General features: G+C 40.3%; 1 protein-coding gene across 3 annotated transcripts in view; it reads right to left on the reverse strand.

Annotated features, from left to right (window-relative positions):
- ATXN7 (ataxin 7) overlaps positions 1–22,505 on the reverse strand; it is an 89,650-nt gene that overhangs the window by 59,877 nt on the left and 7,268 nt on the right. Inside the window, exons 2-4 of one of the 3 annotated variants that reach the window (XM_056338601.1) lie at positions 11,151–11,243; positions 2,759–3,019; positions 2,089–2,157 (exon numbers count right to left, since the gene is read on the reverse strand). In XM_056338601.1, the coding sequence (XP_056194576.1) occupies positions 2,089–2,157; positions 2,759–3,008 (319 nt within the window). In that variant the 5' untranslated portion in view covers positions 3,009–3,019; positions 11,151–11,243. Of the gene's footprint in view, positions 1–2,088; positions 2,158–2,758; positions 3,020–3,152; positions 3,487–11,150; positions 11,244–22,505 lie in introns of those variants that run through there. The other 2 variants (XM_056338602.1, XM_056338599.1) reach the window with 2 other exon arrangements.

Genomic DNA, 22,505 nt, shown 5'->3' on the forward strand with positions numbered 1-22,505 from the left:
GCCATGAATATTTAGTTCTTTTATGCAAACTGGAAGAGTTGCAATGCAAGGTTAAATTAGCCTAAATAACCTTGAAATCCTTTTGTGAAGTTGGGCCTCTGAGTCAACTCCCGATCTGCAGAGAAATAAGTTTCTTACACAACGAGTTCTGTTGTTAACCGTATTTAAAATACTGTGTGGTACCATGACAAAAATCTTGAAGTTAGAGTAGATTTGAGAAAATTTTTAACTTTGGTTCACTCTTCTGTGTTGAGATCCATGGTTTAGACAGTCCATTTATTTAATAAATGTTCCCCAATTTTGAAGGCAAAACTTCCTGGGAAAAGGAATCAGTTACAGTATTCTCAAAATGTTATTTGATAACACAACACATACCTATGGTGGCATGTTTTGCTGCTCCACTAGTTCTTTAAGTGCAAACTTAGTTAATACTGTTTTTTCTTTTTCTTTCTTTTGCAGTGGCTGAGCTCCCGACACACGAGCTACAGGTATACACAAGTCAGTGTCTCATTCATATGCCATAAAGCAACCAGAAGAGACACACTTCTGGAAACCTGACAGAACTAGTAAGTTGCACTTTTAGTTCTCAAAGTGTATTATGAATTTCCTTCAACTCATAACCCTACAAATCAATCACATGGTTGGAGTCAGTGCAGAGAAGCTGTGTCTCAGTGGTCAGCCTACGCAAAACCAGTTTTATTATCATTCTCCAGAACAACAAAAAAGAAACATTATTCTTCACCCTGCCAGCTAATCTTTAAAATCTGGAAATGTTAGATGCTTGTATTTTAAGAGGTAGAAGTAAGAAAGAATGTTTGAAAATCCTTATTAGTGAAATCTTTACTAGGATAATGTGTATGCTTACTGTTACAAATGCTGGTTTAGTACTTGAATGATTTGCCTGTTCAGAAAAATACATTAAATATCCACCACAACTATTAGATTGTAACTCAGCAATGAAGTAATAAAGTGATTTTTCAAATGCCCAAGAACTTATACGTACACTTAGAAGATGGCAAAATTGCACAAGTAATTATAAACGCTGCAGGATAGCTGCCTACAACATCGTTCTTACAGGTCAGTAATCACTGACTAGTCCTAGAAATTGATTTTTTTTTCAAATTTTAGCACCACTAGGAATTCTACAATAAATCTACATTTTAATTTGGCCTCAATATGGATCACTGCCACCCAATCTTACAAGCCCATGCCACCTTGCCTTAGATTTCATACGCTGTTTGTAGCTCACAAGTACAGAAGTGCTGAATCAGATCATCTCTTAAGGTCCCTAGCAAGTCCTGCCTTCTGTGATTGTAAACCAAGTTTACAAACTCAGTCTTCCATTTCTAACACCATCAAATGAATGGCTTGGGTCTAACTGATCCAGTATTTAAAATGAGATCTATTCTATGGCATCCTTCTCAGAAAAGTCCGATGGAACCAGGCTAGTGCCTTCAATATTAAGACAGGTTTAGAATGTTTTGCTGCTATAACACAGCTGTTAAAGTGGGAGAGCAAATAAACAAACTGAACATCACAACTCAGACTCATGGCTGTTTGTTGTCCACTCCCTGTTACAATGTTACCAATACGCTATAGCTTTCATTCATCACCTGCTTACAACTACTCTTGAAATGAACTGGGCCGTTAATGGGCTTTTGCTAATCACAGGTCAAAGGTCACTCTCATTTAGCAGTACACCAAGAAATAAACATAACACATTGACATGACAGAAAAAGGGATCAGTGTCAAATACCGACATGGATTATATTAAGGATCAAAATACTTTAGCTCAAGAGAAGATGTTATCAGCGCTGGTCACACAGCTTCCTTGGGACTATTTACAGGCTAAAGAAACCCAGAGAAAATTGAACTAGAAAGACAGTAACCTATGCCCCTACCTTCTAGTTTTGAGATTACATATTAATAATAACGCTAACACCACCGCTCACTGACAGGCCGCAAGTCCCAAACGCAAAGCGACCAGACTGCAAGTTGCCTTTCCCTTTCCCTGCAGGTCCTTTCGTAACTAGTTCCGAGCAGGAAAACTTCCCCGTGCACTTTTCTCCAGGAACGAATCGCACTCACCTTCTCGGCAAAGTCGCATCGCTTCTCGGTTTCTTCCGTATTCCTTGAAACTTTCTTCTAATGCTGTTCCTAAAACCAAAAAGCCACAAGGTCTCAGGGCGTGCCGATCTCGGGGCGCAGGGCGGGCTCCCCGCTGCTGACCCGTACCCACTGCCCCCCCGGGAACACGCCGGGACACCAGGGCCGGGCGGCGGCAGCCAAGGCAGGAGCCCGGGACCTGCCGGGCCGGCCCCGGCGCCGCTGTCAGCCCCGGGGCATGTGCCTCACCTGCGGCTCCCCCATCCCGGCCCCGGCAGAATCGAGGGCAGGAGGTGCCGGCCTCCGGGGACTGCCTCCGAGCTGCCCGCACCGTGTCCCGGATTACAGGAACTGGGGCAGGCGCTGCCCGCTCCGCTCCCCAGCCCCCGGCCGCGGGCCGCCGCCGAGCCGCGCACCGGACATCGGACTCGGCCGCAGCGCCGGAGGGGGCGGGGGGATCGGACCCAACCGCCACCCAGGGCCCGGGACCCGCGGCGCCCTGCGGCCAGGCACCCTGCCGCGCCGTACCGGCGCCCCGCGGCCGCTCCAGCGGCAGGGGCCGCGCCCGGGGCACCTCCAGCCCCGCCGGGAGCGGGGGCCGGGCCGGCTGGCGGAGCGGGGGGGAAGGGGGGGGGCCGGGTCGGCCGCTCACCGTCGTTCCCGTGAAGTTTAGCAGCATCGACCCAGTGGCTCCAGGGCTGCCCCAGCATCGCCTCGGGGCTGGGCAGGGACCTGCGCTCCCCGACGGCCGCCATTGCCGCTGCGGTGGCGGCGGGGCCGGCGCCGCTCCCGCCTCCTCCGCCTCCGCCTCCTTGGCCGTGGCGGGGCCGCCGCTGCCGCTGCCTGGCCGCCGCCGCGCTGCGCTGCTCCCTCCTGACGTCACCCGCGGCCCGCGCCGACATTCTTTCCGCTGCTATAATGTAACGAGAAAAAGTCATCGGGCGCTTAAGGTGGCGCCGCGTTTTTAAGGCAGCGCCGCGGCGCTGTCAGCCCGCTCGCTCTCCTCCCCGCGGGGAACCTGCGACCCTGGGGCGGCGTCCACTCACCTCTGCGGCGGCCCGGGGGGCAGCAGCCGGGTGCCCATTATTGTACGGGGAGCGCTCCCTTCCTCTTCACCGTGTAGGTGAGGCGCGTTTGTGTGTTTGCGCTAACAAAGCAGCGGAAGGGAGGGCGGAGGGGTGGCGGGGCGGGGAGGAGAGTAGGGCTACGCCGCCCGCCAGGCGCTCCCCGGCTCCATGGGCCGCCTTTCTCTCTCCGCACCGCGGCCCGCGACCCTACAAAAACAACGGCCGCATCACAACCCCGCCTGGCACCCGCTGCCCCGGGAAGGGGGGCCGGGCCACCGACGCGCGCGGCGGGGCGGAGCTGAGCTTGCGCGCCCCGCCCCTGTTCTCCTCACCGGTCTACCTTAAACCCGGCGCCTCCTTAAACGCAGCGGCGAGCAGGAAACTCGCTCCGGGCGGGCGGCGTCCTTCCCCCCCAGCCCCAACTCCCCCCCCCCCCCCCCCCTCCGGCACGGGGACGCCGGGGGGGGCGGGGGGGGGGGGCTGGACGACGACACCCGCCCGGAGCGAGTTTCCTGCTCGCTGCTGCCCTCGTTACACTGGTAACCTGTCTCCCGGGGGGGGTGTGGGGGTGGTGGGGGTGGCGCCTGGCACTGTTATTCCCCACTTCTTTTTAAACAACAGCTTTTTTGCTTTTTTTCTTTCTTTTTTTTTTTTTCCTTTTAATTCCCTAAACTTTGGGATGACGCTGAGCGGTGTTAAAAGCCAGGATTCAAGGATGCTTTCGTGCCTGCAAACTCCTAGTAACAAACATTAAGCTTTGCAAAATCGAGTTACTTCATTAAAAAATTCCGGGTTTAGAAGCCATTTATTACAGGGGTTTCTCTCCAATTCAATCTAAAACGCCCAAGTGCCAATGCAAGATAAACTCTCGGGCCATGATCTGCAAAGATTTCTGGCCACGCTTGATGCCACTGTCAGTAACTATATCCTGGGTGAACAGCTAAAAAAATACATACATCTGGCCTGCTGCTTCCTCTATAGGTGTTGAGCCCATGCGTAAGCTCGAGAGCAGGGGACTCTGCCATCAGTGGAACTGCTCACAGATCCCATACATGTATTTGCAAAACTAGACAGCAGAAATCAAAACTGCAAATACATTTGTTTGGGATATGGTCCCAGTCCTGCAGGGGTGCATACGCATGCAGGCTCAGCTAGGGCTTCGGTATTTTTCATTTGAAGTGTGGAACTACACAAGACATAGGTGTTTCTTTCCAAATTTATGCATATAAAAGATGTATAAATACAGGCTCATCAGACAACTGTCATATGGGATGGGATAGGTTGTAATTATAAGAATAGTTTCAGTGTTCCACCCAACTGATAATTTATGTCACACTCAGAATGTACCTTGTAAAACTGTGGATCTAATACAGAAGAGCTAGTGAGATTTTTCTCTCCTCTTGATCACTGCAAGTCTAACTTAACTCCTTAATAAAAGGCAAACACTGTGAGATTTCGGTAAAGAGAGTGACAATGACTCCTACTGCAGACATCTGTAGCAGGATTAATTAACAAAGGCTATCAGCTTCTTGAGCTGCGCCCTGATCTTTCAGGCAGTTCTTTCAGACTTGCTCTTAACTGTACTGTAGCTTCCCAAAACAGTGAAATAACTCTTCATCTTAGTCTGAGCATGAGTAAAGGTCTTTATGGAACCAGAGTCTAAAGATGAATGATGAATAGAGGGCATTATAGCTGATTAATTATCAAATAGTACACTTTATAATACAGAAAACTACATACAATTAAAGCTAAGAACATCAGTGGAAGAAAAATGGCAGGTGCTAAACGATTTCTGAACAGAAGCTGAGCTTTTTTTGTAGAGTAGAAGCCAGACAGGGGAAAAAAAATAAACCTATGACTGATTTCTTTCAAGCTTGGTTCTTCAAGTGCTCCTCAGTGTCTAACATAACATCCATAGCTGAATTCAGACTCCAGCCATAGGGTAAGGCAAGTTACAGACAAAACTATATTCTCTGTCAAATATTCCAGTTTCTATCACAAACTTAATTCATACAGCTCTCCTCTGTTCTGGAGAAAGCTGTCAGAAAGCTGCCTTGGCTGCACTTTGAAAAAGAATCCTTGATATGTCTGAGTGCCCATCAAATTCATAAAGGCTTTTTCTATTACTTATTTTACATAGATCATAAACCAAATACAGTGATGGGTGACCAAACAGAGCCATAGAACACCATCATCTACCTTTTAATAGCGACAGATTTTACTAGAGCGTACCGATTTAATGTTCACACATCACATGATTCTTTTCTTTAAACATTACTGATATAGGTATGTCAAATTACACTAAAGTAAAATGGCTTAATTTGGCAAAACGACATTGATTAGCTAACTACTTTAACAATCCAATATATTATCATTTTTTCAGTTTCTAAGATTGACACTCATCAAGTTACTCAAAGCACCTTTTGCCTTAAAAGTGCCAGCCAAACAGGTAAAGCACACATCACGGTTATTCATACAAATTTATTATCCCCTTTCTTGCTATTTCAAACTGGTTGTTGCATTTTTTCCCCTTCCTCTTTCACAGCTTTTCTTCCCCTCGCCCCCCCCCCCATATTCCTACTCAAGATCGAATTCTGCAGCCTGGGCCTCAGGCTGTCCTTTAGTAAACCTTCTCCCGCTGGTAAAGCATTTTCCCACCTCGCCGTGAATACATCAGTATTCCAGTAGAGGGAGGAAAGCGGCAGCAGAAAGATCGGTTCATCAGTTCAATGCACAAGACTGATTAGTCTGAGAGCAGGAATAGGGGCAGATGAAAAACTATTTTTACAAGGACTGGAAGTGCAGAGAATTTTCTTTTCCCACAAACTCACCAGGCTGAATATGTGTTTGGGGTTTTTTAAGCACACAAGTCCAATTATCTTAAATTGTTTCCATGGTGCTATGCATGAATGCATTGATGATTTTAGGGAAAACCCTGAAAAATCCATCATGTTTGAAGGAGATCAGAATTGAGAATATGTGTAAAAAGCTGTAGACTTTGAGCAGAGGCAACTGTTAGAAATCTGAGACATCCAGGTTAGGAGTATGCTCCTCCGATTCCCCTGGCAATCAGCAGAGAGCCAGGGATGCTTCCGGGATCAGTGTGGTCCCTCCTGGTCCAGAGCACCTTTTGAAGAAGCCATTCTCTTCCCACTGACTGCCAAAGTAGTCAAGGATGACCATGCACATAAATTAGGCGCCTAGAATTAAGTGGGATGAATCGGGTCAGGAGCGGGCAGAACACTCAAGTGTGGAAAGTACTGCCAATGCTCCTTTAACAGAAGAAAAAGGTGCCCAGAAACACTACCAGTTCAAAGGTCTGAGGAAACAAAATAGCCCAAGAAATAGTATTGGGACTCAGAGAGTCTGAATAATCATAGACTGCTCATACATGTGAATGAAACAGGTAGTCAGGGAACAGAGAGAAAAAACAAGGGAGGAGTTAAGCTCAGATAGAAAGTGGAGAAGGGAAGGAAAAATGTGAGGCAGGAAAACAGCAGAAAACAGTGGGTAACATATGAAAAACAGCCAATAACGGGGTGAAGAAAGCATAAACAAACAAAAAATACAACACAGCCTGCAAAAGCAAAGAAAGAAAGGAGTCAAGAAGAAACAACACACACAAAAAAGGAAAACTCACCGTTTTAAAGTCACTAAATAGATTTAGCAACATATTAAACATGGTTGGCGATACTATGATCAAATGTGTGCCTACAAACAGCATGCAACTGCTTAAAGAAGATGGTTATTTTGTGGCATGACACTGCAGGCATTTTTTCACTTGTACCAGCAAGTTTCATTCTTTTGCCAGGTGGTCCGGGAAAGCCGATCAAACAGGGAACACCTACTTCAGCTGTTCAGTTAAGAATCTGTAAGACAGCCTCTGTATAGGACCCGAGATATGATAACTCTTAACTGGAATGAAAAAGGAAGGATGAATCTGCAGCCAAGCTCTTTTAAGAACAGAAGTACAATGATATGATTCACCGATGATTTTCCACAATGGAAGTGAAAGGATGCAAGAACTGAAGTGTGAAGGGAGAGAGGGGGAGAACCTATGAGGGTGTCACTTTATCAGTACTCAGAAGAAAAAAAAAATAGTGAATTCACCAAAAAGTCTGTCAAAGAAAAGACTTAATGGGCATTGTTGTATTAAAAGAAATCAAATAGTTAATTCTATCTTAAAAGGTATGAAAGTACCAAGAACAGCTTAAAAACTAAAAACAAATATTATTAGTGAAGACTCGGTAGATGAGATTCAGGATGAAATGACAACTCAAGTAGCTGATAAGCTGAAGTGAAGTCCTGACCCTCCCGTCAGCTCCTGCTGACAGCAGTGGAACTGGGAGTACATTTTGTGCATTTTAAAACATCTCCCATACGACAAGTGTAAGAATATAGTTGGGTAAGTAGGGAAGCAAGAGAGAAAAAGTTCATATAAAACAGGACATCCACATGATGAAAGAACTATCCAGCCATAACAAAACAGACCATTTCATTTTAAGCCCCACTACAGAAAAATAATAATGTATTAAGAAAAACACATTATCTGTAGTTCACTCTCACCTCCAGTGAAATCAAGCCACTTCTCCCTTTGCAACTATACACAGGACTGTGATCATGCAGAATAATGATCGTGACCAGCACACAATAAAAAATTATACAACAAACCATGGCAGTCTATTATCCTTTTTCCCACAGATCCTGGGAACAGGTTGATGTGTGTAATTTTATTTATGAGCAACGCTTCAAAGGGAGAGATGAAGATGCTCAGAAGTACTGGAATACAGCTACTTTAAACACTGGAATATGAAATTATTGTGGAGACCTACTATAAACCACCTGTACCAAGGGAAAGAACAATATTGTTACGAGTAGAAGACTAACTTAAAAGTATCCTTTTCTGAGGAGAAAGAGGCTAATAAATGTAGGTAAATCTGCAAAGAATTCTGCATTCAGATGAGAATGCAATAGGTACCCCATCCATTTATCCAAACATCACAATGACTATTACTGAAGATAATATAACATTTTTACACCCAAATTATAAGCCAATTGCCATGTGTTAATAAAACACACAGTATCTAGCAAAACACCGCAAAACACTGCAACCACTTCCTTCTTTACTTAACTATAAAATGTGTCTTAAATGCAAATCAAAATTCTGTTAGAATTGATGACAAAGCGATCTAAATCTGAATAAGGAGCATAAGGAACACAGTAACACAGATCTTTGCCTTGCTTAGATGTCACTAAATATGCCAATTCTTGAAGAGAGTTTTACAAAGAAAATGCTGAATAGTGACACAAAGTTTTCAAGGGTTAAAGATAAGTAGGTAAAACTACACAAAATCCATGCAGTTAATTATTTGGAAATCAAACTGATGTTTATTAATTTTACCTAAGGTATTGAAATCACCCCTAGAATTTGGAAAATGATTAAACAGTTTCAGCAACCTAAGCAAGCAGATGAATCATTTTAATCAGAGGAATCAGAAATGGGCATGACCTTTTAAATTCTTATTTATACACAGAGAATACAATATTAGAATTTAGAATAATTAAAATACACAGCTATTCAGGTCAATTGCAACAAAACATTAGTGCTGAATTTCTGTTTATTGAAATCAAAGTACTTAATGGGAACAGTTTGCTATCAACACTCTTCTGATGGAATCGAACTACCACGCGAGGTTTCATAACCCTGCCTGGTTTCTTGCCAGCTTGTCTCCACGGCTCCTTGGCAATTCACTGAGGCAGGACTCAAGAGTTACTTGAGACCACAATGATTCCTACCTATGATGTGAAGCTGCCTGAGTCCTCATACTCTCAGAAGTTTGACGTGCTGATTAACATCAGATCAAGGATCCTGAGAACTCTGGCATAAGGAAATTTAAATTTATACCATTCTTCTCACATGTGATAGCTGCTTGCTGATGCTACCTGCACTGACCACATGCTTAGCAAGTTAGCAACAAAATATCATGTAAATTGGACATGGACAGGTCTATGGGACTTGACAGGATGCATGCAAGCGTGCTAAGAGCATTAGTTTGAAAGGTTACAAATGCACACCATGAGATTTCTGGCAAACTGGCTAAACTGCTGCGCTCAAAGGGTGGTAAAGGTTCAAAACCAAACTGGTGATCAGTCACAAATAGAGTTCCTTGGGAGCCAATACTGGGCTCAGTCCTATTCAGTATCCCTAGAAATGATCTGGATAATGGGATTAAATGCATCCTCTCCGAGTCTGCAGATGACACAAAACTTGGAAGACTGGTAGATACACCTGAAGGAAGGGTCGCTATGTACAGAGACTGACAGTCTGGAGGACTGGGCCAGTTCAAGAGACCCATTAAAAAACTGGACAGGGTCCAGCAGACCACCAACAGAATTATTAAAAGGCTGGAAACCTTACTGAAGAAATAGGAAGGAACTGGGTTTGTTTGGCCTAAAGAAAGGAAGGCTCAGGTGGGATGTAATCACAGTTTTCCAATAAGTAAAACATAATTATAGAGAAGATGGAGGTACTCCCTTCACAAGAAACACAGTGCCAAGGCAAGAGGCAACAGGCATAAGTTGCTTCAGAAGTTCTGTCTGGATACAAGAAAAGAATATTCACTGTACAAACAATTAAATATTGGAACAGCTTGTCCAGAGAAGTGATAGACTTGCCCTTGCTGGAAATATTTAACACTTGGCTTGACCAGGCCTTGAATAACCTGCTTTCAACAGAAGGTTGGACCAGATGACATCCAGAGGATTCTTACAATCTAGACCTTCCTATGATTATATGAAAATCTGATAGATGTTGTGGCCCTATTTAGTGATGAGGAGCAAGGACACAGACGAGAACAATGCCAGTTTTTGCAGCTCCAGGCACTCTGGTTCACTAACATAGCCACCTCTCAGGCTGCTGGAAAAATCTAAGGAAGCATTTTGTTATAGAAACTTCAGATATTACAGCTTCAAATGTTACATATTGCAGGAGCCACACCACAACAAACATTTGTCACTCTTCTTGAGCCCAGGTTAACTCTGCCACTTAAGTAAGTTCTGCAGACCAGCTCCATGCTAATTGTGATGGCCCTTTCTGCTGCAATCTGTTTGTAAATCCATTAAAAGATCATTTGCACAGCAAACACTAGCAAGGCTATGACAGACTGCATTCTTCAAGTCTGTGCATAAGAAAAATGTAAACTTAGAGTGAAGTCTTTCATGATGCCAAGCAGAAATATACAAAATAGTAAAATGCATGTGATGATAGAGTAGAGACAAATGTGAGAGAAACAGAGAAAGAAACAGCATCTGTTTCAATGAATTAGCAGTACCTGATAATCTGCACTAGCAGATGTTTAGCCAAAATTTCAATTTATCATCATAATTTTCTCTTTTTGCTAACGTTCTGCCAGGAACACTAGTCATGGAGAATAACCCCACTGTGTTAGGCAACTGTACAGTCCTTGCCCTAGTTTACAATTCTACTTTCTGAACTTGTAAGATAACAAAACTGATGCAGTGATAGGCTACAGTACATACCAGAGCCTAACAGCCTTCCAGATGCCTTAAAGTATCATGGAAACGCGGAAATAGAAAAAAATAATTATTCAGAAAAAGGATTTTACTTCTTCTAAAATATAATGAATAAATTAAAAATATTGCCTGTCTGCCACATCTTACTTGTCCAAATCACTTCATCTATGTGATTGAGAGACACAATCCAGCTTACTCTAAGTTTGACTATTCCATGCATTGAACTCCCTTTAGGTTGATTTTAAAGTTGCTTTATTTCCTACTGAAACATATATTAAACACCTGCATTTAAGAAAAAAACCAAACCCAGCTCTCCCCACTGCATCTGGTAACACTTCAGACTGGCTTTGTAGCCCTGCTAATATCCTGTTCTCCATACTTCTCACATGTAAAGTACGTGAATATTATGTTAAGGAAAATATTTGGGTAAGCATGTCACAGTACCTTGAAAGTATGGTGAATCGCTGGGTTGATTTATCAATTGATCTTCATCTGTTCAGATTTTGGAAGCTTTGTCTAACTTGTACCTGATTAATTCTGAAAGAAAACAAAAAGAGTATAGCAGTAAGACATTTGAAACCTTATCTCCATTTCATAACTATAGAGGTATCTATTTAAAAACTAAGATGAAGCATTTTATCAATTTTACAAATACAGTTTCTGCAACGGATTTAAAATTGAAAGGTAAGCTGGGAGCTGTTATGCACTTATGTACAGAGCAGCTCTTTAAATGGCAGCCTGACATTACCAGAAAGGTATGCATTGGATGAAATCTCAATCTTCAGCCCAGTTACTGCACTTACATTGACTATTACTGACCAGATTTCCAAGCAGACAGTTGTGTCTGTATCACAAGCTGGTAACACGACAGCGCTGGATTTTCTACACAGGATTTTTCTAGAATATAGCACGACTCCAACAACAGGGGCTCTCGTACGCAGTCATTGACATTTTTACCACCATGTCATAGAACGCAGATAGCTAAAAATGATCCCTCACGTAATAGTCGTTAGGGACTATTACTGTATTGCTAATGAAGAATTTAACAAACATCAGAGAGATGTACAGATTGAGGCCTTTCCCACAAAAGGAACTTTTATCATCTCAAGCTCAGGTTTTTAAAATGCTTTCATTCAATGCTTATAAACTTACTGTTCATATAAACCAAATTAAAGCCTAGCTTGCTTTGGTTTAGCATAAATCAATGCCTAATTGGTTAAAGGTAAACCAAAGCCCTGTTAAAACTTTAAAAAATTTTCAACATCCTTCTGCACAGGTTATATTAAAGATCAAATAATTGCTTTTTATAAATGCATTGAAATTAAAACTGGTGGGGTTTTTGGGTCTACTTAAAAGTCATGTACATAGATATAAATAAGCCAATCTAGCATTGGGACCAGATGACACTTCAGAGAAAACTATTTTTTTACCCTCCAAGGATTAAAGTCCAGACAAGAGGAATGCAGTCCAAGAGGGCACCCAAGTCATCCCTCAAGACTGCAGGGCTCTGCCCCAGTGGAAGGTGCAGAACGAAGCTTTTCCTGACTTCTGCTGCTCCTCTGGGAAGCTGTCAGCAAACTGAGTTCATGTCTTTAGTCTTCCGCACAGAAGATAACCTCCTTTTTTTTCTTTTCTTTTAAACTGCAGCTTAGCAGCTGACACTATCTTGGCTGACATCACCTACAGATATATTTACTATTTCTAAGCTTTAATCTACTCAGTGACATACCTGATCCTACGAAGCACATCGGAAATTAATTATATTCTAGTTACTCCATAAAATACAAACTTTTCTTGTCTTCAGTGGGCAGTACTTGAGAGCAAGTCCAATATTATTTTCTCTCTCCTCTGCAGTCATTGTTCTGCTTTACAGTTAATAAAACTGATCATTAACAAATTTCTGCACTAGTAGACATCTCAGAAAACATTGTATTTCCTTGTTACACATACAAATCTCATTGAATACTACAGTATAAAACCTTCTCTTCAACTCCTGCTGCTGCTCACCAGGAAAGGCAATGCAGTGTGTGTCAAAAATTCTTTTTCTCCTTCATTCATTTGGGACAGGAGACTCTGAATTCATATGGACCATCCCCTTCACAGAACATTCAATGTTTAGCCTCAAAGTCCCAATCCCTTCAAGCATATGACCTCCCTGCTGTAGAAGAAACTCCGTCCTTCACATCTATCCCAGTTTCTTTAGGGGATATGAGAGCCCTGCATGCAAAATGCTTTCTTTTATCCTCATGTAAATATTATTTGTTACACAAAAGGCAAGTTACATTGTTTCATACAAAAATGAAAACAAAAACTACCCATAAAACAGAAGACTTCTCCAAAGACTTAAAAATCTAGAAAAAGGGCAATAAGCGGTAAGTACAAGAAAATGGACCAAATGAAGGTGAACAAAGGATCAGCAAAAATTTTACTCATATAGAAGAGAGAACAGAGCATACTATGTCACCACCTGTGAATTTTGCTGTAGGGATTACATCTGGAGTTGAGTTTGAAGGAAGTGAAGAAAGTAAGTTTCAAAAGAGTAAAATGACAGCTTAACAACCCTTTAAAGAGAACTCTTTCTCTGGATAATGGGTGGCAAAGAACAGGAATGATTCTTGCTGAGAATTTACAGCAGGTCAATTACAACCAGAACTGTCATGCAAGGAAGAGATGGGATGATTGAGAGTAAGCCGGGAGGAGCTCTCTCTCCAGAAGGCAAGCACTTTGGCACCCTCGAAAAGGCAGAGCTAGTTCAAAGATGGAAAGATGACAAAAATAGCCAAAACAGCAATCCAAGAAAATTGAAAAAGGCCTGCATTTTCAAACCAGCGAAGCACACTTAGCTTTATGTCATTCTTGATGCCTGACTGTCAAAGAAACAGTTGCAAATGCTATGTAATACTTTGAGAAGTTACTCATACACAAGACAGGAAACCACAGCCTGGCAGAGCAAAAGCTATATCCGAGTCAAAATTGTTTCTACATAGACGTACCTAATAAAGGCATAGTTACAATGACTAATGTGTATTATCTTTAAGGGGAAGCATATTCACATGAAAATTGTAATCAACGTATTAAAAATGTACATGTATGTGATAAATAATCCCTAACTTTTAAAACTGATTAGTATCAAAACTAATGTCTGAGCTATCCAAACTCATTTAACTCCTTTTCTTTTCAGCTGTCAGAAGAACACGCCAAAGAACATGCCTAAATCTTGGAACATTCTTTCTCCTTTATTAGCTACTAAATACCCAGATTTAAGACAAAATACAATGTCTACATTTATATAAACAAAGATTTGGACATGCCAGGTATAATCACCCCGATACTGGGCTTCACTTAGACATCTTATAGTTATGGGGATAACCTAATGAGGTCTTATTCTGCTCCTTGGAGAAATGGTTGCAGGAGGTGTGTGTTGAAAGAACACAAGCTGGCCAGCCAAAGGCTGGGTGCTGCTGTAATGGCTAGGTAGTAGCTCAAGAGTAAATCAGAGCCCTTCTCAGGTTAATCTCATTTGTGTTGGAGACTGACTCGGGACCCCCTAGCTAGAGGATCTCAGGGGGTCAAAGATGGTATAAGAACTGTATGCTCTAGAATTAGATAACTGGCCCTCCTATTCCCTTCAGGAGACACAATTCTTTGCATCTTCGCAGATTAAAAAGTAAGTACAAGCTACAAGCTTCACATAGAGATTAGATAGCAAACTTCTGTAAATACCAACTACAAAACTGCAGCATCTCAAGATTTCATATAGTTCCTAAGCATACCAACATAAAATATTTCTCAGCATTACCTAAATATTTACTATTACTCGTGCAAACACAACTGCAACAGACTATTGGGTGCAAAATATAACAATGATACAAGTTAGCCTGAAATTATTTCAAACATGCATAGGTATCTTCATAGATAATGAGAAGGGTCAAACATAAATAACTAATATGTTAGTTACTACATAACTAATCTCTTAGTCAATGTAGAAGCAAAACCACCTTTCAGATAATCCCAAATAAACTGATAAAAACTGCAAAGTAAATACACACAGCAAAGTGCACTTGAGGGGTCTTAACTTTGACTAGTCATTTTCCCTCATCTAATGGCAACAGGAAAAGATTTGCATTCATCGTTTTGCTCAACAAACCATGTAATCGCTAATGTTAGTTTTCCAACAATGTCTTTTAACTTTGAAGTCTTCTTTAGCAATAAGATTAACAAAGTCATAAGAAGCCTTTGCATATTGCATTTCAACTGCTTAAGTACAACCACACAAAGCATAGAACAGAAACGTTAAAAAAAATTACTTTCAGAAATAATGACGGGTATTCTATAAGTGAGTATCTTGTCTTATATTTCAAAACACCTGCAACTTGCAGTGTGATTTATACCACCATTTGAAAGTCCAATCCTTAAACCACGTTAACTTACTGCAGCAAACTAAGATAAATAAGGACAGTTGAAATTATATTTACACATTTCTCTAAAAATGGTATTTATATACATCTGTAGAGAAGAAAAGGTATGTTCTGCATTTTATGCCAAGGAATATTTCATACCAATTACAACTTGTATTACATCAGAAACACAAACAATAAAAGACTGGTAGCAAGCAATAAGCCATTGGACATCAGGTTTTTCTGGTTTTTTAAATAAATAAAATCCTGATTGGCTTATTTAAAAGGGTGCATGAAGTAAAACAGTAATGCTAAAAAGAATATACAAATGTATAATATAAACATACTCTTCAAGACAGAAAGGCACAGCTAATCAAAACAATGTAGAGTACATGATTAACATGATTTACAAAATTTATTACTGAGCTTCTCTGTTAAAAGGTAATATTATTCAAACTACACCATCACAGTTATTGCAGATTAGATTTCAAATTAGCTCCTCATGTATATCATTATTGTGAGTGGTTGCATTTTATCCGTTTAATTTTAAATTACTGCAGGCAGATGAAAGTCATCTTAAAATCTGACTCATAATTTAGGTACCATACCACTAACCTTAACAGAGATGCTGGTTCCTACACAGGTACAACACTATTCTCAATGTAAACAAAGGACACTGGCATGCACCCCAGGCTAAGGATGTCAGCATTTTTCAAACACCTTTCTGACTGTTCCATTTTATGGTGATGCAATATGACCTACATTTTCAACGGCCAAAGAGAGACAGAGAGATAGAAAGGGAGGAGATAGAGAAAAGAAAGACAGACAGACCTTTGCTGCCCTTATCCTCCATTAACTACAGCTTTAACTGTCCCTCATGGGGATGGTAATCAGCAAGAATAAAAGCAGAATAACCTTATCATAAATTCTGAATGAGAAGCTGAAAGATAGGCTGGCATAAGAAATAGCAAATTTTTTTTCTAAAACCCTGTGAACAAGTACACAGTAATATCCTCAACAGGGAAGAACAGTAGAATCAATAATTTTATAATCAGTTGCCAGTACAAAGCTGTCTGTAATACAGATGCTTATTTTACCACCTTGTATTTCCCATCATGTTCCTAACACTCTGTTTCTATGTATTCCCTTTAGATCTCAAAACGAAATACAAAATAATTCACATTGTTATCACCATTTTTACAGCCAGAGAAATTGAGGAAGGAGGAGTGATTTGCCCACCGTTACCTACCAGGCTCAAGGCAGGGCTGGGAACAGAAAGCATCACTCTTCATTATCTCTGTACCGTGCAATCTATTAGGGCCTGTGGTACCTGTCATCCTAATATATAATCTTGACATAATACCAGAATTATCTCTACCTTGTCTTTCTTGCACATGAACTTCACACAGAAAACTGTCCCTCACAAACGACAGTCCACATTTCTCAAGCTGGCTCTGGAAATGTACTTGACTATGAATTGTAAAACTTGGCATAAAATGTCAATGGTATTTTTCATTATAAATATGTAAAAATAAAGATCTAATTAAAGCTTTGGTTACTTTTTTCATTCTTCTGCAACTAAAGCAGCCACCCTTTCAAAAACTGTTAGTTTTCCACACTTAAACTAGTACATTAAAAATTAAAAGCTTGTTGCTAGGATTGTATTAAGCAAAAATCAAGATCTGATTTTCAGTTACTATTTCCTAGTGCAAAAGATGTCCTGCAGAACATTTGCAAAGGGCTTACAGGATCACAGTCCCTTTACTAATGCTGGTAGTTATTACAATACGCAGTGTAACAGTAAATCATCTTCTTATTATTGAAACTGAAGGCCAAAACTTGATCTTAAGTATACCTCTGCAAATCCAGAATGGCTCCAGTGCTTTCCAAAGAGTTTCTTGGGACTTGCACATACATAAACAAGACTGTAATTTGGCACTGTGTTTGAAACCAGAGATCAATAAAATATATAGATTAATTCCTGGGTTTGAACTGTATTTATTATAACAATAGCTTTCTTATCAAGCAGTACTCATCTTAAGAAGTGCAATCATTGCTACACAGTAAGTGCTGAGAAACTGCTGTTCATTTGCTTGAGTGCTGCTGCCTTTTCTAACGGAAATATTACATCAAACTGTGCAGTAGTGACCAGTTAGGAAGGCAAACAGCACCTATATAAAGAAAGGGAGAGAAAAAGCTTAAAAGCCCATCCTACTTGATAGAGAAGGAACAGAGTGGAGAGTCAAAAGACACACTGCTAACAGATATGAAGGAATGACCTGTAAAATCATGGGAAGTAGTTTGGAAATTAAAAGAGAGGATGGACACTGCAAAGGAAGGACTGGGGGGGGGGGGGGGCGGGGGGCGACACCGGGGTGGAGGAAGACACACGGTCTTAAGCAAAAAGAGAACTATTTCTCCAACAATACATGCCCATGAGACTGTGAGGAAATCCTCATTCAATTAAACGAGATTACAATCACACATTCCTCCACTCCTATTATCGCTGGTTGCACCTTGGTCAATCTATTTTACTCTTTGACACTGAATCTAGAGAGAAACTGGTATTTCTTCCACTATAAACAAATTTATTTCTGTTAATCTAGGACAAGAGTCTTGCTGATATAAAAACCCTCTTCACTACTGTCAGCATTACTAAACTTTCTTTTCTGAATGTTTCGCTGCAACATTTTCTCAGTTTCTCTTATTTTTTGCCTTTTTTTCCCCTTTCTTCATAATATCTCTGTTGCAGTTCAGAAGGGAGAGAGGCTGAGGTGACACTTTTATTGCTGTCCAACACCATAAAAATTCCAGCTAGAGAAGCCAACTAGAAGTGCAGAGACTTGCAGAGTCCAAGCCAAACAACCCAGAACGACTTTTTCCTTTGCCTACCAGTGACTGCCACCTAGAGTCAGAGCACGCTGCCTCACATGAAACACAGGACTGGGAACAAGGAGAAAAACGTTGGAGCAATGAGAGAAATGTTAATCCCATTCAAAAAAACCAAGAACTCACACTCCAGAAAGTTACAACTAGCTTAAAAAATGAAATTATTTCGGTTTCTCTTCTTAGCACGGCTTCTGACTAATGAGCATTTGACCGATGCCTCTCTGCTTTTCTCCAAAACCTGCAATTGCATTTTGTAACAAATGGTTCAGTTGTACATGTGGAGAAAATATATATAAAATATCACTATACCGCTTTTCAAGTAAATCCTGTGTTTCATATTATTTTGTAAGAAATATGCTAGGCTATGCTAAGAAATTGAATACAAAATTTCGTCATTAGCTGAAGATGGTCACCTTTCAAAAATTACCTGTGTAAAAATGCTGACAAAGCTTTAACATTCATGACATTAGTGATACTAATGAGATGAAAGACGTTTTTCTTGTGGCATGAAACTTAATTTAAAAACCTTAACATTTTCATTTTAAGAAACACATTCATACTGACTCAAACATACTAGTGGCTTAAATGTCTACGAAAGCCCACCCAAGCCAACACCACTTCTTACACACTGTAAATTTGACACATCTTTATATACTACATTAATTCACAGCTCTTTATTATACTATGTAAAAATAAAATCTTTCTCTTACTACTACTTATGCAGCTATTAACAGGGTACTCAATACCAAGCATTAATCAACCACCAGATACTCCTTAACTGAATAAAAGGATTTTTTTTTTTGTTATTATTTACCCGGAGAATATAATAATTTGCATTTTAACATATTCCCAGTAGCAGTTACCTTCTCTGCAAACCATACACAGATATGAAACCACAGCTGTGTAAATTTAGCTTTTGAAATAGCTTTAGCTATTGAAATAATTTATTAGCTATGGCTAATAATGTCTTGTGAAGAAATCAGTTCTCCAGTTTCCTTACTCTTCTGCTCACGGTCAAGATGACTGGTAATGAAGCATTACCAAAACACAAGATTTCTTCTCACGTTTATCATTGCAACAGACACACAACCTCCAGGTCAGACAGTACACGTCCTTTTACTGCTTGTCCCACTAAGAAATTAATTTTTTCTAAGGGGATAACGTTCACAGATAAAATGAAATCAAGTGGGATTACAAAACTTGCTGTTGAACATGGCTACCTGCATATGAACCAAATGTCAAGTTGTAGTCTATTGAAATCAGCAGTTTCTGCCTCATGCATGCATGCAGCCAGCTGGAGCAATTGCTCTTTCTGATCCATACTTGGGCCACACTTTCCCACAAGGCACTCCATGAATCCTCTTAAGTCTTTCCAAGTAGATTAACAATTCTGTAACTGGCCTGGATGCAACATCACAGCAAATAAGAGTATTTAAACAGGAGGATGACAGGTACTCGCTATAGCATTGTCCTGGGGGATAATAACATGCAAGAAACACACCACCAAAAATCAAACCCATTGAAAAACATAAGCTTTTGTTGACAACTACCATAGCCTTTCTTACAGATTTAACAAATTCCAGTTAAAATAGAACTGCTAAACAGGTTAGAGACACGGGAAATAGGTTTCAGCATGTATCACTTATGTACTCTGATCTTATTAAAATCTGTGCAATGTGTAATTAGAGATCTGTTAACCAAAGTAGAGATGGAAGGAACCTCCGAAGGCCAGAGAGTCCATCACTTGTCCCCAGGGCATGATAACTGAACTATCTGGTGGGAACAATACAGGTAATCCAACCTGTTCTTAAAAGACCTTGGGCAATGGAAGCACCGTTGTCCCCACAGGTGATTATTCTAACCTTTCAATACTTCCACTAGAGAACTGTGTTTGTCCATGCTGAATCTTCATTGCTGCCATTTTATCTGGTTTTTTCCCCTACTTGCCATGAGCCTCCCCCACCGCCCAGAAGCAGCTTTGCAAGCTCTTCAATAGACCTGCCTCCTCACTCTCTCAGTCCCTTCTTACCAAGCTAAGGAATTGCATTGTTTTGGTACTTGGTTATACATCACGGTTTTCAGATCTTTCAGCAATTGCACTGACATCTACACACTTCCTCTTTCCTAATTTCATTCAATACAGACGCTGTTGTCCTGCATGCGTGCTGTTAATACTTCATTTCAAAACTAAAGCAGACCAAGCAGTCTGATTTTCACAAACTTGGGATCCTTAGTAATGTACAAAATTTTTTTGTCTAAGAAAGTTTAGGAAGTTCAGCATGGCCACAGTAGGCACTCCTTCACTACACAGTGTTTTGTAATTACAAATAAACCAAAAAAAAGTATACGAGATATTGCTATCTCGTTAAAAATTCAAGCCATGTTCCTGAGATAATAAAATGTCACTATTATGGTGTGAGTACAAATAGAAAAAAGAGGTTGGCCCCAATGCCCTGCAGTAAAACTCTGCACTTTCCTGTTCATATCAGAGATGGTGCACAAAGAGCTGCTCAAGAACTAGGAACAGAAAAATACTCACCAAATGGCAAGAAAAATAAAGAGTCAAAAATTAATCTGAAAGTATCAAAGTAAATCTTTGCAAAATATGACCACATAAAAGTGAGTTTTTTCTTTTATATATCCTGCAATATATATTCACGTGCATAAACTCTCAACAGTTACACTTTCTATTTTTGAAGTATTTGTATTTCTAAAGCAAATTTTACTCTTAAACTCTGATAAGAACAGACAACGGTATCACAGTCTCAACATTCCTCTTGATGAAGACACTTGCCTGGGAAGATTTTTGACTTGATGTCTATTGATTTTTGGCAAAAGAGATCACAGAACTTCCAGTGACTCTTTCCTCCTTTCTTACTAAAAGGTATAATGGAGCCTAGCGAAGCCTAGGCCCTGCTGACAATTGGATTAGCAGAAATTATTCTTCTTTAACTACAGTGACACATAGTTAAGATTTTTCCATTTCAAAATTCACATTTTGATGTGAATTACTGTAATACATCTCTCAACCACAACAAACAGTCCTGTACCCTACTCATACCTACTAGAAGCTGTCTTGTGCTACAGCTACCCATTTCTTTTTTTTCCCCAAGCAATAGCAGTATTGCAGCTGCTGAAAAGACACCACCTGCACAGAAGCTAACAGAGAACAACGGCTTAGTTATAGACAACTATACTTGCCGAATAAGTTTAAGAGGCCTCTTCAGGGGAGCAACACAGTCCCTTAGCACCCACCTCCACAGAAGAGCAACAAGAAGAATCACCACCAGAAAAAATACACAGAATAGCAATTATACTTGCTGCTACTAGCAGAAAGAAAAGAAAAAGTAGGTTGCAAAATGGCTGTCTTAGAGTCGTAACTCTGTGCCAAATTTAGTAAGCCAGTCCTAGAAAGGCACGATGGGGAACAGACTCTATAAAGAGGCAATTACAAATAAATGTTCGATAAGAATAACCTAGTAATTAGGAAACTTGTTACCTGCATTATCGTCATATTACCAGTCTACACCAACATTTGACAGGGCTAGTAAAGTTCAAAATCCTTTCAAGAGCTTGCACGACCAGGACAGACTTCATTAACATAAACATTTGAAAATAGCAGCTCTTGAGCTATTTCCTTCCATTTGTTTGATGACAAACTACAGTTACAGTCAGTTGCTCCTGTTTGTGCAAGTCTTTCACATAACATAACATAACAGGAAAGAAAAGCTCTACCAGAAAACCTGACTGTAAATATCCTCCTATTCCAATTTGGACAAAGTGGTTGCAGCTCAAGTGCAATTTAGGTACTTTTTAAAATAAATTTCAAATTCATGACTTAAAAAAAAAACAAACCATGTGATTTATGTTAATATACATGCACACAATTTTACTTCAGAATATCTTATTGTTCAACACCATCCTAACTTTACACACATATATATACACACACACCCCACAAACCACAAGCAGGTCTCAAAAAATGAAAAAAAAAACCAAACTGTAACTGCCAAAGCAAGGCTGGAATGAAACTGAAGTGAAAATATTTACAATGAACCACAAAATCACAGGTGCATGCTTGCAGTCATCATTAGCATGGCTTTGTTTTACTCCCCTCTCTTACAAGTCAATCTTCATTAATTTAAGTTATAAAATCCAATTTATCTGCCTTGCCTCTTTGATTAGTTCAATTCTCTCCATGTATAATCAACATTTAGATTTTTATTAAAACAAAGACAAAAGGCAGAGGACCAAAAAGAACTCCTTGTCATTTTCAAACATTCTGCACTAAGGTTTTGCAAAAGAAAAAACAACAAGCAAACCCAAATGCTTGTTTATACCAAGCCTCTACTAAAACATTATTATAAGAAAAGTTACCTTGGGAGTTTTGTAAATACTATTAAAAGAAGTAACATTTTGGGCTTATTGTTTTGAGCACACATATAAGCACTTTCGTATCTCAACTGAAAATCTACATGTATATATAAATACATATGCATATACACACACTTCA

Source organism: Falco biarmicus, chromosome 4 (genome assembly GCF_023638135.1).
Source record: "Falco biarmicus isolate bFalBia1 chromosome 4, bFalBia1.pri, whole genome shotgun sequence".
Classification (NCBI taxonomy): domain Eukaryota; kingdom Metazoa; phylum Chordata; class Aves; order Falconiformes; family Falconidae; genus Falco; species Falco biarmicus.